Source organism: Aquarana catesbeiana, linkage group LG09 (genome assembly GCF_042186555.1).
Source record: "Aquarana catesbeiana isolate 2022-GZ linkage group LG09, ASM4218655v1, whole genome shotgun sequence".
In the NCBI taxonomy this organism is placed as follows: domain Eukaryota; kingdom Metazoa; phylum Chordata; class Amphibia; order Anura; family Ranidae; genus Aquarana; species Aquarana catesbeiana.
In genome coordinates this window covers 52,708,819-52,726,499 of record NC_133332.1, presented here as the reverse complement: position 1 = coordinate 52,726,499, position 17,681 = coordinate 52,708,819, and the positions used below count along the sequence as shown (strand labels likewise).

The 17,681-nt window shown below is 42.3% G+C and overlaps 1 protein-coding gene across 1 annotated transcript in view; it reads left to right on the top strand.

The window, feature by feature from the left end:
* The window catches only part of CCNP (cyclin P), a 30,873-nt gene extending 18,655 nt beyond the window's left edge, over positions 1-12,218 (top strand). The window contains exon 8 of the mRNA XM_073598498.1: positions 11,449-12,218. Coding sequence (XP_073454599.1) covers positions 11,449-11,659 — 211 coding nt within the window. The 3' untranslated portion in view covers positions 11,660-12,218. The remainder of the gene's footprint in view (positions 1-11,448) is intronic.
* The last annotated feature ends 5,463 nt before the right edge of the window (positions 12,219-17,681 follow it).

Below are 17,681 nucleotides of genomic sequence, written 5' to 3'. Positions count from 1 at the left end.
CGGGGTTGTATAGCTAAAGACATGCCTCGAGTGCAGCCAGAGCGGCGATACATGCACAGATCATGTCGAGGATGTTGGTAATAAAAAGTGGTAGTCAATGTTGGGATATACGAGCAACCAAAGTATAGTGGTTCAGATAGGGGGTTTGCATAATACTTGAAAGTGAACCGATTTCTTAAAGGGCTAGGTAAATAGCAGTGGGTGAGAGTTAGTAAAAACCATGATGGTCTGTGTTGGGCTCTGGGACTCCGTGGTGATCTCATGACACTGTTATGTCGAAAAGGTGAACGTCAGATTTTGGTCCTGAATTGGAGATCTAGGTGATGATGGATTTATACGATGATGTTCTGCTGTATGCTGTGTTGCTTCTGCGTAATTTTTCTATGGTTACGGTAGGGAGATGTGGTGTGTGCCAGACATTATGACAGTTTATAGTATAGTGTTTATTTCCAGTTCTTCATTGATGCTTCCTGGTGAGAGTGTTTCCCTTTGGCAGAGACGCTGGAATCTCTCTGCCTCGGGGAAACTGGCTGGGATGGATTTGATGATATACACTTTTAGGCCTTGGGTGGATTTTTGGTGGTATTCCGCAAAGTGTCAGGGGATACTATGGTCATCTCTGCCGGCTTCAATGAATTGGCGGTGCTCTCAAACGCTTGCATAAGGGGTGTATGGTTCTGCCTATGTAATGCAGGACAGATAATAGACTACATGATCTGTGGAGCAGGTATAGAATTCTTGAATTTTGTCTTCCCTTTTGATTGTGAATTCTTTTTGTCCATGGTAGACAAAGCTGCATGTGAGGCAGAGGGGTTTTCGGCATTGGTACACCCGGATGATGGAGAAGAACTTTAGCGATGGGGATGTGTACTTGTTTGTTTTCAATTTGCTGGGTGCGATTTTTATTTATTTATTTATTTATTTATTTTTATGTTAGGGGCTTTTCTGTATGAGAATTTGGGTTTGATGGGTATGCTGTCTTTTAGATGGGGGTCCTGCAGTAGTATAGGCCAATGTTTTCGAACTATATGTTCCCTATTTTTGAGTTTTGTTGTGGAATTGGGTGGTGAATCGGATAACGTTTGATGTGTTATTAGGTTTATGGGTAGAAGTGTCAGGGTTTACATATGTAGCATATGCTTGTTCAATCAGCGGTGGTGGGTAATCTTTTTCTAGAAATTTTTGTTTGAGGGTTTCGCTCTGGTCCTGATAGTCTGCCTACTTGGTGCAATTATGTCTGAGGTGGCAGAATTGACTTTTGGGGATGTTGTTTAACCAGCGAGGGTGGTGGCAGCTGTTGTAGTGTAGAAAGGAATTTCCTGCAGTAGGTTTGTTGTAGTTTTTGGCATGAATTTGGCCTTTTCGTGATATACCGTGTTTCCCCGAAAATAAGCCTGGGTCTTATATTAGTTTTAGCAACAAAACTGAGTAAAAGTGGGTATAAAATCCTAAAATGCACTGTATTATATCATGTAAACTGTGCATGTTTCTGTAATCTATTTGTGATAAATACCTTCTTATAGCACAGCATGGCGCTTCCGTGACCCGCCTGATCGGTCTTCCCCACTCTGAGCACTGCAGAGGGAAGGGGGCTCAAGATCCCCAGCTGGTAGAAGAGGAGAGCAGCGGGGGATCAGCTGAGAGCCACTCGGCGCTTCCATGGCCCGCCTGAGCTCTCTTACCCGCTCTGAGCACTGCAGAGGTGGAGGGGCTGAGATTCCGACAGCTGGGAGGAGGAGAGCAGCGGGGGATCAGCTGAGTGCCCCGTGCGGTGCTGTAGCGAAGGTCTTTTTCACATATAGATTACAGAAACATACACAGTTTACATTATATACTACTGTAATACAGTGCATTTTAGGTCTTTACAACCACTTTAAACTAGGGCTTACCTTCGGGGTAGGGCCTTATATTGCAGCCCTCCCCAAAAATCACAGTAGGGCTTATTTTCAGGGGGAAATACAGTGGATCAAGGTCCAGGAATGCTAGGTGTGTGCTGTCGTGTATAGAGGTGAAAGTTAGGCCCATGTTTTTGCAGTGGGAGACGAACTGTTCAATGTGGTTAGTGTCTCCGTCCCATATGATAATGATATCATCGATGTAGCGACCATAGAAAATTATCCTGGACATGAAGGGGTTATTGGCCCATATGTGCTGTGCCTCCCAGAGGCCCATGGTCAGGTTGGCGTAGGAGGGTGCAAAATTAGTCCCCTTGGCAATGCCATGGGTTTGGAGGTAGTAGTTGTCATTGAATAAAAAGTAATTGTGCGTCAGGCAGAAAATTGTGGAATCCAGGATGAATTGTACTTGGTTGGGGTGGATAAAGGAGTCTTCCATCAGGAAGTTTTATATGGCCTGCATGCCAACATTGTGAGGAATGGATGTGTACAGAGATTTGACATCCAAGGAGAGCCAAGAGTAATTGGACTCCCATTGGTATGGGTCTAGTAGTTTGAGTAGACGTATACCGCCCTTGATGTAGGTTAGATAAAAATGGTTACAAGAAAAAGACAATTCCATAGCTCAACTCACCAACCAGTCTGCTGACCAACCAAATTTACCTGTCTAACCGTATGTTAAAGGCAGGGGTTTAGTTAGCACACATTTGCAAACGCATGTGAAAGCTGCAAGGCCTCGTCAAGGCACCCTGTATTACTTGCAGTCCTAACACTAAATTTATAAGTGTCTCCACAGTGGAAGCACATGCATTGAATGGATAGGTGTGAGACAGGTGAGCCAGGAGGCCGCCCTAGCCCCCTTAAAGGGACAGGACACACACTGGACACCCAGCAATAGCAGCAGAGGCGTCCAGTGTGTCCCCGACCCAAATATACAAACGGTAACAAGACACTGGTCACCGCCCACACCCATAACTGGCCTTCACAGTAAGGAGCACATGGAGGGCATATACATACAAGAAAAAGACAATTCCATAGCTCAACTCACCAACCAGTCTGCTGACCAACCAAATTTACCTGTCTAACCGTATGTTAAAGGCAGGGGTTTAGTTAGCACACATTTGCAAATGAGAGTGACCAGGGCGGTGACCAGTGTCTTGTTACCGTTTGTATATTTGGGTCGGGGACACACTGGACGCCTCTGCTGCTATTGCTGGGTGTCCAGTGTGTGTCCTGTCCCTTTAAGGGGGCTAGGGCGGCCTCCTGGCTCACCTGTCTCACACCTATCCATTCAATGCATGTGCTTCCACTGTGGAGACACTTATAAATTTAGTGTTAGGACTGCAAGTAATACAGGGTGCCTTGACGAGGCCTTGCAGCTTTCACATGCGTTTGCAAATGTGTGCTAACTAAACCCCTGCCTTTAACATACGGTTAGACAGGTAAATTTGGTTGGTCAGCAGACTGGTTGGTGAGTTGAGCTATGGAATTGTCTTTTTCTTGTATGTATATGCCCTCCATGTGCTCCTTACTGTGAAGGCCAGTTATGGGTGTGGGCGGTGACCAGTGTCTTGTTAGATACAAATGGTTGCAGGAAGTCTACGTACTCGTACTGGGAAAAAACGCTGGCGAGACTGTTCATAGAAGCCATTATGGGCCTACCTGGGGAATTCAAGGTACATTTGTGTATTTTAAGAAAGTGGTAAAAGTATGGTATATTGTGATTTTTTTTTTTTTGACTAGAAAAGATGCTTAATTTTTGGTGTGGTGGTGTTATCTGTGAGTGCCTGGTTGACCAGGACCGTGGCCTCAGTAGTGAAGCCTGGTAAGGGGTCATTGGATAGTTTGACATATGTTTGTGAGTCTCCATGGAGTCTAGTGGCCTCCTTTTTAATGTAGTCAGCTTTATCTTGTAGTACAATGCTACCACCCTTATCGCTAGTTTTGTGATGATTTTCTCGTTGGTTTTGAGCTAGTTAAGGGCTGATCTCTCTGAATGTGTGAGGTTGTGGTTTTTGTGGGGGGGGTGTTCTTTTTTGCACATTTAGTAGTTCCGAATAGACCATGCTATAAAAGGACCATGCCTCGATACCTTCTGATTGTGTGGGATTAAAATTGGATAGGGTGCGGAAGGTGGTATGTTTCACTGTAGGAGGGATGTTGGGTGTAAAGGAGTGCGTCTAGTTCGGGGTTCAGGGGGGTCCGGAACCTTCCTGGTATAATTCCTCCAAAATTTCTAGAACTATTTTTCGTCTATGATAAGGCTGTTCGCGGGAAGGGGGTTAGTAGTGTCGCTTTTGGAGGATGAGGGTCTGTTCTTGGCAGCTTGTATATTGTAAAATCGTTTCACATTTAGGATGCGGATACATTTGTTTAAGTCTTTGAACAACTGGAAAGTGTTGGGTTACATGGTGAGAGCAAATGTAAGTCCCCATGTGAGTAGGATGGTTTCACCAGTATCGAGCACGACATGATCTGTGCATGCATCGCTGCACACGTGGCATGTCTTTTAGCTATTCAACCCCGATTGCCGTCCATCATCCTTTCACCTAGCCCATACTTCTCCCCTTACTACTCCCACACACCTCTCATAAGTCCATCCGGAACATATGGGCATAGGTCTGAATAAGGATCCGTGCATGCTCCAAAAAGGCGTTACCGCCCACCGCCCTTCACTGACGCCATCGGCCTCATGCGTTCCAGCATGATTCCGGAACCCAGGCCGCTTCACTGCCTCCTCACTCTTGCATGCCATTGGAGAATCCTGACAGCTGTTGAATGGCTCTCCACGCTATTCACCCGCAGACAGACGAAGGACTAGTCCTTCGTTTTTCATTTTGAGGATGCTACATTATATGCTTTACTAATTCAACAATCCTGTAAAGGTTTTTTTTTTTTTTTTTTTTTTTTAACCCCTTGTGTGCTACATTAAATCCTTTATTACTGCACTTAGTCGCCTTTCTTTCTGCTATACTGACACATGCAACCCCTTTCTTTTCTTTTAATCAACAAAAAGGTTTTTATTGATGAGACCACAAGGCAATACATGGTGTATAAGACATATGTATGACGTTTTAAGTACATATAATGGGAGTACCAGGAGTCTTAATTTTTCACACTAACATAAAATGTCTACATCCATGAGGATGTTATCATACTCCCTCACAGAGAGGGCAATGTCCCACCCTAGTGCTCACTCAATAAAACAACAAAGAAAAAAGAAACAAAACTAAATTAAGAAATAAACAAGTATTAAACCAACCATTGACACATCACCATGGTTCAGATCCATCAGTCACGCAAAGCTCTCTCTGTTTAGCATATATTACAAGACTCCAGTTGTATAACCATTCATCCAGTTATCCCATCAGTAGCCTATCCAGGGCCATTTGGGGTGGAGCCACTTCTGGGGAGCCCAACCCCATATATTGGAAAATTTTTTTGATTTTCTATGTTGATATGTTTGATTGTTTTTTTTTCCCGGATATAAGTGGTGTTGTCCATTTGAATCCATTGCGCCTCCTTGTGGCTGTCGGCACGTACCCCAAAACGGGCAATCAGCTTCCTGGCCAAGTATAGAAGTCTTCTGAGGGCAATGTATACCGGGGCAAGCTACAGGTCTTCATCTAGGCTGCCCAGTAAACACACCAGTGGCTCCAGCCCAAGCTGGACCTGAAAAACACTATTCTAATGATAACGTCACTCCAATACCTCGCAATCCCTTTCTTATTCAGGTGTACTTGCTATGGGTACACAGTGGATGTCGTGTTTTGGGTAGGACTACTTTTGAGTAGGTAGTTGTTGACTTTATAATGAAGTGGCATAGTTGCAGTATGAAGCATTAAGGGCCCATTCACACTAGAAACTGCATGTATTTGATGTGTGTTTTTATGCTTCTAAATAAAATTATACCAAAGTGAATATAATGTTCATTCTTTGTCAACATGTGATAGAAATGTGACCCAGATAGAAATCCGCCACCTCAGAAGCACACACAGCCTCTTAATAAATGGAGCTGACCACCTAATTACAAGTAGTCAAAGCACACAGTTCTGCTCCAGGAATGGTTCTTAAAAAGATCCGATCCACCAGCTGTTAAACTCAGCTTAGAACACCATCTCTGGGATGGTCAGATGGTACAAAGCAGTGAATGCCCAATGGATATATCTCAAAGGAAGAAATAAAGCCCTCTCATAGTGTAGTAAGTTCATAATCTACGTTTTTTTTTTTTGTTTTTTTTTTAAAGGTTAAAATCACACTTATAGGGGCGTAGGGTGGAGCTTTGGCATGTGACATCATCACGTACTGGAATGAAGCGGATTGCGGCCATCTTTTCAGTTGGAAACTTTTGCAATCCTGTTACTACGCTGTTTTAAACCTGGATCCACGTGATTGTGATTTTAATTTGATAGAAATGACAAGCTTACTACACTATATGAGAGGGCTTTATTTCTTCCTTTGAGATATAACCATTGGACATTCACTGATTTGTACCATCCGACCATTCCAGAGGTAGGGTTCTAAGCCGAGTAATAGCTGGTGGATCAGATCTTTTTGAGAACCATTCCATAACTGCGAGCTTTGACAACTTGTAATGAGGTGGTGGTCAGCTCCATTTGGTAAGAGGCTGTGTGTGCTTCTGTTGGAGGAAGCGGATTTCTATCTGGGTTACATTTCTATTGCATGTGGACAAAGAATGAACATTATATTCACTTTGGTATAATATTTTATTTAGGAGCGCTACACTTCTATGTTAATGCATCCAACTGCATTGGCTCCCACTGCTGTCAATCAAATCCAGTGACACGGGAGCTGGGGGGTGGGGCAGAGTCCTGTTGTCTGTGTCAATGGAAGCATCAGCAGGACTCGGGAGCGCCCGCACGAGTGCCCCCATGGAAAGCGGCTCTTCGTGTGGGGCACTCGAAGAGGAGGAGCCAGGTGCGCCACCGGGGAACCCCAAAAGAGGAGGATCGGGGTCGCTCTGTGCAAAACCCTTGCACAGAGGAGGGAAGTAGAACAGGTTTGTTGTTTTTTATATTTTTAGTTTTGGATAAAGTGTGGAAGCATTTGTACTCCAATTGCCTTCTCTGTCCCTGCTGGGGAGATTTGCCCTATATTTGCCCTAGTGACTAATATCAGTAATGGAAGATCCAACATTTTTTAGTTGTCAAAGGATCTGAAGGGGAGGGGAAAATATTTTAATGGGGAAACCTGTTCCAGGTGAAAACTATCTTAAAGTGGTTGTAAACTCTTACACACCACGTTTTCCTACAGGTAAGCCTATAATAAGGTACTGGAAATATCTTCTAAATCTGTACGGTATAGAAGATATTTACCCTATACGCTTGCGCCAACGACATCGGCGCATGCGCACTGACAGTTTCTGTAGTGCCCGTGTCGTGACTCCGGCCAATAACAGACGGCCCCAGAAGGAAGAGGGGCAAAGATGGATGCTTCCTGCAGCGGGCACAGCGTGGGCTTTCTTTGCAGGTAAGTGCCAAATAATGCGCTAGTATGCGATGCACACTAGCCCATTATGCTTTTACTTTGCAGGGCTTGCAGGAAACAAAAGAGGAAGTAAAACCCCGTCAGGGTTTACTTCCTCTTTAAGCGGGTAATACCTCTCATTTCCTGTTGAATCTTTGGGACAGTAAGTGATGTGAAATCTCCCCAACACTTCCTTACCAAAATGAATAAAAAATGTTTTGATAATGCATACAATTTAAGGTCATATCTTCTCTCAACCACTTCCTGAACGTCCAATTCTGAGAGGGCATCCATGAACTTCCTCCCAGAACCTCGCCTTCGGGGCATCAGACGTGCTCTGTGATCGATGTGTCCTTCGAACACAGCTGATCACAGTTCGGAGGTAAAGGGCCAATCACAGTGGCCTGTACCATGTAATCAGTTATTGGTTCAGGCGCTGTCTGTGTGGCAAAAGGGATTGCCTCAGAACATTGTTTACACTGATAATCCTTGTCCTGATTATTAGTGCAGCCCCATCAGGGCCAATCGTTTCCCATCAGTGCCGCCCATCAGTGAAAGAGAAAAATTACCTATTTGCAAAATTTTATATCAGAAACGAAGAAAAACTTTTTTTTTTTTTTTTTTGTAACTTTTGGTCTTTTTTCGTTTGTTTAGCAAAAAATAAAAAAAACCCAGTGGCGATTAAATACCAAAAAAAAGCTCCATCTGACTCCAAAAATGCTAAGAATTTCATATGGGTACAGTTCTACACGACCGTGCAATTGTCATTTAAAGTTCAACAGCGCTGAAATCTGAAAATCGGGCTGGGCAGGAATGTTGTGAAAGTACGCGGTATCGAAGTGGTTAAAATACATAGATTTGCTTGTATGTCTGTTCTGTATGAATTATCTGCTGTTGTGAGAATGGACCAAAATTGACTGTTAGGCCATTTTCCCCGTCGAACACTCTTTGAATGTTATGAGCTGTAGTACACAAGTTCATTTATATGAATCTGCAAAATACAACATTATGGCCACTAGATGGAGCTGAGGATCATAGGAAATAATTACAGTTTAGTAAGAAGAGATGCAGTATAACAGTTTTAGAGAACACTGGGAGAATCAGCCAGGGGGTAGGCAATCTTGGCACTTCAGCTGTTCCGAAATTACAAATCCTATCATTTCTCTGGGAGTCGTGCCTGTGGCTGTTAACCTGGCCATAGATGGATAAAATCTTAGCCGGTTCAGCAGGGACTGGGCCAAGTTTTGATCCATCAATAAACAGAAAATTATAGATACTGGGGACTCCTTGAGGGCAGTGATGCGCATAATCTATCAATTCGGGCAGCTGTCGGGCTTTGCCACAAACTGGCACAAGTAGGCTCTTCTACCGTTTGAATCCTCTACTGGCGCCTTTGGCGGACGATGTATCTCACATACAGGTAGTCACTCCATTCAGATATTTGGGTATAGTGATAACCGGGGACCCACAGGAATATAAAACTTTGTGTTGAAACTTTTGAAGTATTGGTTTCAGATTCAAACATGCCAGTTGGTTTAGGTTACCACTGTCAGTAACCGGACGTGTAAATCTCATAAAGATGATTTGGGCTCTGTAACTACTGTACATTCTGCATAATGCCCCGATCTGGATACCACAGTATTGGTTCCGACGTATAGACTCGCAGTTCAGGGCCCTCATCTGAAGAGGTGGAGTGGCGCGTATCAAACTCTGCAACTCCCCAAGGATCAGGGTGGAATGGCTGTTCCGCACCCACAAATGTACTATTTCACAGGTTGGGATCTTGAGACGGTTACAGACTCTTCGGTGAGTAGCTCCTTGGCCCTGATACAGGCTACACTGCCCTGTCCCATATGGAAATGGGCCTCCCTAGAGTCCCATTTAATTGCCCCACAGTTCAGCTACTGATGAAAATCTGGAAAGGGATTAAGAACACATTGGGCCTGACTGGGTATCTCAGTCAAACGCCCATTTGGCAGAACTGCTTTTACACAGATTTAGCTAAAGTTGCTAAACATCCAATCTGGGAAAGGGCGGGGATTCGATTCCTCAACCGAGTACTCAATGACTTTGTCCTGAAGCCGTATCTTCAACTTCTGCGGGAATTCCCTGGGCTGAAAGGTCATCATTACCAATATATACAGCTACAGCATGCCATGCATTGCCAGTGCTGACAATCTAATCTAAAGCTACAGAACTCCGCGTTCCTGGAATCCATATACACTGACCCTAGAGAGCAAGGTATCATTTCCAGAATTTATACCCACCTACTATCACAAGCCCCTGACCTTTTACCCTGCAGGGAGGGATGGGAGCGAGATGTTGGCCCCATTGACGGTGAACAGTGGGATCAGAATCTGGGAGTGGGACTGTTGGTGTCAGCGTCTGCGGCACAGAGGCTGTCACACCTGTTTTATATTGCACCGAGTATACCGTACACCTGTACAGCTGCATAAATGGGGTAGACGAGAGACTTGTCCAAAATGTCAGGCTCATCCGGGTGACCTCATCCTAATGCTCTGGAGATGCCCACAAGCTGATGAGGTATTGGAACAGAATTGTTGCCAAAATTAACAATGTATACCAGGTTCAACTAGCGGTGGACCCGTTGACGTGTCTGTTGGGGAACCTCAATGAGGAATTGTACCCCCACTTTGGTGTACATCGCCCTCACAAGGCTCTTATACCAAGCTGGGAAGCTGATTGCCCGATTTTGGCTTTCGGCACAGGCCCTGAAGGAGGCACAGTGGATCCAAATGGTTAATACCATCCTCATCCGAGGAAAAATCGTCAAAGGAAATCGCCAAAAAAATGTATAGTTGGTTGAATTCCCCAGAGGTGGCACCCCCGCAGATGGCCCTAGACAGGTTACTGATGGGATAGAGGGTTTCCTGCACTGACTTCAGATGCTCATATGGGAATATGGGTGACTTGAGAAGTGATTTGCCTTTTCTTCAGAACACAATGTATACTACCAGTTGGACTAACCTTTTCCTTTTAATTTTATTTTTCTTCTTTCCTGATTGTTGTTCTGTTTGATTGTTTGCACTTTCCTTCTCAAGAGAGCTTGGAACTGATAGATGACTTGGCTATACAGTTACTACCATTCATGTAATGCTATGAGGATTGAAACTCCAGTTTTCCATGGAATGTATACCATGTGGTAATGCCTTGTGTTCTATTCAATAAAAACAAATTTTATTGATACAAATAATAAAAATAAACAGAGAATTATGCCTGTCGGAGTTTTACATTCAATTACTGCCAGCGGCTATTGCCGCTAGCAGTAATCACTGTGTTCTGCCGGCCAGCAGAACACAATAGTGCTGCGGGAGGGATTCCCCCATCAACACTCACTGCTTTAATGGGGAATTGAGCTTTTTTTCTTTCTTTCCACCCATGGTGGCAGGAAAGAAAATGGAATCATCTATGACCTGTCTTAGCCTTGCAATGCCTCATGAGACTTGTAGTTCCAAAATAGCTTCAGTGCCGAGGTTGCATACCCCTGGATTAGGCAAAGAAATGTAAGCATTGCTACTATGCAATCTAGATACCTTGGTTGCAAATTCCCTCCATTCTCTAGAATGGGGGAGATTTACTAAAACTGGTGCACTCAGAATCTGGTGCAGCTATGCATGGTAGCCAATCAGCTTCTTACCTCAGCTTGTTCAATTAAGCTTTTGCAATAAAACCTGAAAGCTGATTGGTTTCTATGCAGAAGTGCACTTGATTTTGCACTCTCCAGCTTTAGTAAATAAACCACATTGCATACATTTTTACTAGGATTTTTTTTATTTTTTAAGATGCTCAGCTCCATCTAGTGGTCATAATGCTGCATTTTCCAGATTCATTTTTACTGCTGCCTATAACATTCAACCAGATGAGAAACTAGCATAAGAACATTGAATTTGTCCCATTCGCACAACAGCTGGGTAACTCTCACAGAACAAATTTACATAGCTATGTGGATTTTTAAGCCCCCGTAGTTAAAATATTAGTTCTGAAACAAAATGGCTGCCTGAATATCACATACTCAGCATTCAACCTCCATCTTTTTCTTTTACAGTGATGCAGAACTGAGCAGCCCACAGAATCTTATGGCCAAAATGGCTCTCCGGGCCGGCCCAGAGTCCAGAGCCACCTGGCGAAAATATTCTCGTCCTCAGAGACTTGAAGTGAGCACAGGACCTGCCTTGGCCAACTCTCGGCACCTTGCCAGCTGTATAGCTTTGCTGAGCCCATGTCCAATAAGAGACCGACCCATACCAGGGACTTGATCATGAGGATGAACATATATGTCTGGTCACCACTACATCATATTATATGCTGTGGTGTCAATAGGACAAATTTGACGATCATAATTTCATTATGAAGCAATTCTTCTTAAACCTAAATACTCTTATCTGGAGTTCATTCCTGTACTCGTTTGGTCTGCTGAGGTTGGGTAAAGTTACAACCAAGACCATCTTCTAGGCAGACAATCATGTGACCAAAAGTAAAAGGCTGGCCAGTTTTGAGAATAGTAGGTGTGACTTGTTTCTGGTAATATGCCAGAAATAGCCGCCTAGCAGTGGCTTTGACTGCATCTCCATCTGTTCTGAGTTTTTTTTATAGTATCCTGCAGTGTGACATTCAAACTCTGATATATAATAGCTCTCATAGAGCACCATTGTAGATCTATAGTCATGATGCAATACCAGATTTGACAACCAGGTGGTGCTGCTGCTGTAGTTTTCTATATATAGAGCTCCCAGTTCTTGAGATCCCACTTACAAAATGCACAAGTTACCACAAGTGTCAGGCTATGGAAAATATTTTAATACATTAACATTCTCATCAGACAGTTTGTGTGTTTTTTTTCCATGTTTTAAATAAAAATTCACATTTGTCAGTCTTTCTGCTTGTAAAATGTGATTGTATATTTTATATGTGTATGGATATGTATTGTTTGCGTTTTTTAGTCCACTTGTATTAATAACTTAATGAATGTATAAACTATCTGTACAGTAAAAATAGCTTCTCAAATGCATGTAAAAACAAAGAAAGAAGCCGTGTGTATTTAATAAAGTGAATATTTTTTATATATTGTGTATCCATCATTGTGCTGAAGGAACGGAACCCTGTCCATGCATGACTAAAGTGTGCCACCTGGTGGTCATGTGTCTAGGTGTCACAATGGTTTTTTTAATTTATTTACTATTGCAGGTCTCTGTTGCATATGAAGCATTGAAATGATTGAAATTATAGAAGTGTGCCTGGGAACGTTTATTTTGTTTAAAAAAAAAAAACAAAAAAAAAATGTAAGCAAAAAGTCTCTAACTCCAAAAAAAAAAAATGGGAGGAAAATGGTATTGTAGCCAACCTGAGCCATGAGGATGTCTAACATTTAAAGTATAGGCAAAACTACATTTTTCATTTTGGATAGAGTAAGAGAGGGTTATAACCACTGCAAGATTTGTTTTCGCCCTCTGTGTCCCATTGCAGAGATTTTTCTTCACTCCCTGTCCCATAGCCAAACAGGAAGTGAGAAGAAACACCTGCAAATTAAGGGAATATGTTGGGGACCCCCAGGCCACCAGAACTAGTGTCCCGATTGGAAGATTTACCCTCTATTACTTTTCTGGGGACAACCCAAAATTTTGGGATTTTCTTTTTAATTACACTTTCAATGATAATGGTAAACAGGACAAATTGAGAGGAGGGATCTCCATAATGGGGGCACAGGCAGCAATAAAAACTGACAGGAGTTCTTATCCCTCTCCACTCTATCCAAAACTATAAAAAGATAAGTTTTGCCTTTTGTTATACTTTAAGCTTTTAAATAAGGAGCAGAAGAAAAATATGGGTGTTGCCAAGCAATTGCATCCAATCAGATTTTAGCTTTCATTCTCCAGCCTGAACATAAAAAATAAAATAAAAAAAAACAGCTGGAATTGCATTGGCTGCTGAGCAACAGATAGATATAGCTATATAGAGAAATATAATATATAAATATATATATATATATATATATATATATATATATATATATATATACACACACACACAGTGGGGACGGAAAGTATTCAGACCTCCTTAATTTTTTCACTCTTTGTTATATTGCAGCCATTTGCTAAAATCATATAAGTTCATTTTTTTTTCCTCATTAATGTACACAGAGCACCCCATATTGACAGAAAAACACAGAATTGTTGACATTTTTGCAGATTTATTAAAAAAGAAAAACTGAAATATCACATGGTCCTAAATATTCAGACCCTTTGCTGTGACACTCATATATTTAACTCAGGTGCTGTCCATTTCTTCTCATCATCCTTGAGATGGTTCTACACCTTCATTTGAGTCCAGCTGTGTTTGATTATACTGACTGGACTTGATTAGGAAAGTCACACACCTGTCTATATAAGACCTTACAGCTCACAGTGCATGTCAGAGCAAATGAGAATCATGAGGTCATAGGAACTGCCTGAAGAGCTCAGAGACAGAATTGTGGCAAGGCACAGATCTGGCCAAGGTTACAAAAAAAATGTTGCTGCACTTAAGGCTCCTAAGAGCACAGTGGCCTCCATAATCCTTAAATGGAAGACGTTTGGGATGACCAGAACCCTTCCTAGAGCTGGCCGTCCGGCCAAACTATCGGGGGAGAAGAGCCTTGGTGAGAGAGGTAAAGAAGAACCCAAAGATCACTGTGGCTGAGCTCCAGAGATGCAGTCAGGAGATAGGAGAAAGTTGTAAAAAGTCAACCATCACTGCAGCCACCAGTCGGGGCTTTATGGCAGAGTGGCCCAACGGAAGCCTCTCCTCAGTGCAAGACACATGAAAGCCCGCATGGAGTTTGCTAAAAAACACCTGAAGGACTCCAAGATGGTGAGAAATAAGATTCTCTGGTCTGCAGAGACCAAGATAGAACTTTGCCTTAATTCTAAGCGGTATGTGTGGAGAAAACCAGGCACTGCTCATCACCTGTCCAATACAGTCCCAACAGTAAAGCATGGTGGTGGCAGCATCATGCTGTGCGGCCAAGTACAGGGATATCCTGCACGAAAATCTTCTCCAGAGTGCTCAGGACCTCAGACTGGGCCGAAGGTTTACCTTCCAACAAGACAATGACCCTAAGCACACAGCTAAAATAACGAAGGAGTGGCTTCACAACAACAACTCTGTGGCTATTCTTGAATGGCCCAGCCAGAGCCCTGACTTAAACCCAATTGAGCATCTCTGGAGACTCCTAAAAATGGCCGTCCACCAACGTTTACCATCCAACCTGACAGAACTGGAGAGGATCTGCAAGGAGGAATGGCAGAGGATCCCCAAATCCAGGTGTGAAAAACTTGTTGCATCTTTCCCAAAAAGACTCGTGGCTGTATTAGATCAAAAGGGGCTTCTACTAAATACTGAGCAAAGGGTCTGAATACTTAGGACCATGTGATATTTCAGGTTTTCTTTTTTAATAAATCTGCAAAAATGTCAACAATTCTGTGTTTTCTGTCAATATGGGGTGCTGTGTGTACATTAACCACTTCAGCCCCGGAAGGTTTTACCCCCTTCCTGACCAGAGCACTTTTTACAATTCGGCACTGCGTCGCTTTAACTGCTAATTGCGCGGTCATGCAATGCTGTACCCAAACGAAATTTGCGTCCTTTTCTTCCCACAAATAGAGCTTTCTTTTGATAGTATTTGATCACCTCTGCCGTTTTTATTTTTTGCGCTATACACGGAAAAAGACCGAAAATTTTGAAAAAAAATGATATTTTCTACTTTTTGTTCTAAAAAAAATCCAATAAACTCAATTTTAGTCATACATTTAGGCCAAAATGTATTCGGCCACATGTCTTTGGTAAAAAAAATGTCAATAAGTGTATATTTATTGGTTTGCGCAAAAGTTATAGCGTCTACAAACTAGGGTACATTTTCTGGAATTTACACAGCCTTTAATTTATGACTGCCTATGTCGTTTCTTGAGGTGCTAAAATGGCAGGGCAGTACAAAACCCCCACAAATGACCCCATTTTGGAAAGTAGACACCCCAAGGAATTTGCTGAGAGGCATGTTGAGCCCATTGAATATTCATTTTTTTTGTCCCAAGTGATTGAACAATGACAAAAAAAAAAAAAAAAAAAAAACAAAATTACAAAAAGTTGTCACTAAATGATATATTGCTCACACAGGCCATGGGCATATGTGGAATTGCACCCCAAAATACATTTAGCTGCTTCTCCTGAGTATGGGGATACCACATGTGTGAGACTTTTTGGGAGCCTAGCCGCGTACGGGGCCCCGAAAACCAATCACTGCCTTCAGGATTTCTAAGGGCGTACATTTTTGATTTTACTCCTCACTACCTATCACAGTTTTGAAGGCCATAAAATGCCCAGATGACATAAAACCCCCCCAAATGACCCCATTTTGGAAAGTAGACACCCCAAGCTATTTGCTTTGAGGCATGTTGAGTCCATGGAATGTTTTATATTTTGACACAAGTTGCGGGAAAGTGACAAATTTTTTTTTTTTTTTTTTTTTTTTTGCACAAAGTTGTCACTAAATGATATATTGCTCACACAGGCCATGGGCATATGTGGAATTGCACCCCAAAATACATTTAGCTGCTTCTCCTGAGTATGGGGATACCACATGTGTGGGACTTTTTGGGAGCCTAGCCGCGTACGGGGCCCCGAAAACCAATCACTGCCTTCAGGATTTCTAAGGGCGTACATTTTTGATTTTACTCCTCACTGCCTATCACAGTTTCGGAGGCCATGGAATGCCCAGGTGGCACAAACCCCCCCCAAATGACCCCATTTTGGAAAGTAGACACCCCAAGCTATTTGCTGAGAGGCATGGTGAGTATTTTGCAGCTCTCATTTGTTTTTGAAAATAAAGAAAGACGAGAAAAAAAATTTTTTTTTTTCTTTTTTCAATTTTCAAAACTTTGTGACAAAAAGTGAGGTCTGCAAAATACTCACTATACCTCTCATCAAATAGCTTGGGGTGTCTACTTTCCAAAATGGGGTCATTTGGGGGGTTTTTTTGCCACCTGGGCATTCCATGGCCTCCGAAACTGTGATAGGCAGTGAAGAGTGAAATCAAAAATTTACGGCCTTAGAAAGCCTGAAGGCGGTGCTTGGTTTTCGGGGTCCCGTACGCGGCTAGGCTCCCAAAAAGTCCCACACATGTGGTATCCCCGTACTCAGGAGAAGCAGCAGAATGTATTTTGGGGTGTAATTTCACATATTCCCATGGCATGTTTGAGCAATATATCATTTAGTGACAACTTTGCGCAAAAAAAAATAAAAAAAATAAAAAATTGTCTCTTTCCCGCAACTTGTGTCACAATATAAATTATTCCATGGACTCAACATGACTCTCAGCAAATAGCTTGGGGTGTCTACTTTCCAAAATGGGGTCATTTGGGGGGGTTTTGAACTGTCCTGGCATTTTATGCACAACATCTAGAAGCTTATGTCACACATCACCCACACTTCTAACCACTTGAAGACAAAGCCCTTTCTGACACTTATTGTTTACATAAAAAAATAATTTTTTTTTGCAAGAAAATTACTTTGAACCCCCAAACATTATATATTTTTTTTAAAGCAAATGCCCTACAGATTAAAATGGTGGGTGTTTCATTTTTTTTTTTCACACAGTATTTGCGCAGCGATTTTTCAAACGCATTTTTTGGGGAAAAAACACACTTTTTTACATTTTAATGCACTAAAACACACTATATTGCCCAAATGTTTGATGAAATAAAAAAGATGATCTTAGGCCGAGTACATGGATACCAAACATGACATGCTTTAAAATTGCGCACAAACGTGCAGTGGCGACAAACTAAATACATTTTTAAAAGCCTTTAAAAGCCTTTACAGGTTACCACTTTAGATTTACAGAGGAGGTCTACTGCTAAACTTACTGCCCTCGATCTGACCTTCGCGGCGATACCTCACATGCATGGTGCAATTGCTGTTTACATTTGACGCCAGACCGACGCTTGCGTTCGCCTTAGCGCGAGAGCAGGGGGGACAGGGGTGCTTTTTTTTTTTTTTTCTTTATTATTATTATTTTTTTATCTTATTTTTAAACTGTTCCTTTCATTTTTTTTTTTTTTTTTAATCATTTTTATTGTTATCTCAGGGAATGTAAATATCCCCTATCATAGCAATAGGTAGTGACAGGTACTCTTTTTTGCAAAAATTGGGGTCTATTAGACCCTAGATTTCTCCTCTGCCCTCAAAGCATCTGACCACACCAAGATCGGTGTGATAAAATGCTTTCCCAATTTCCCAATGGCGCTG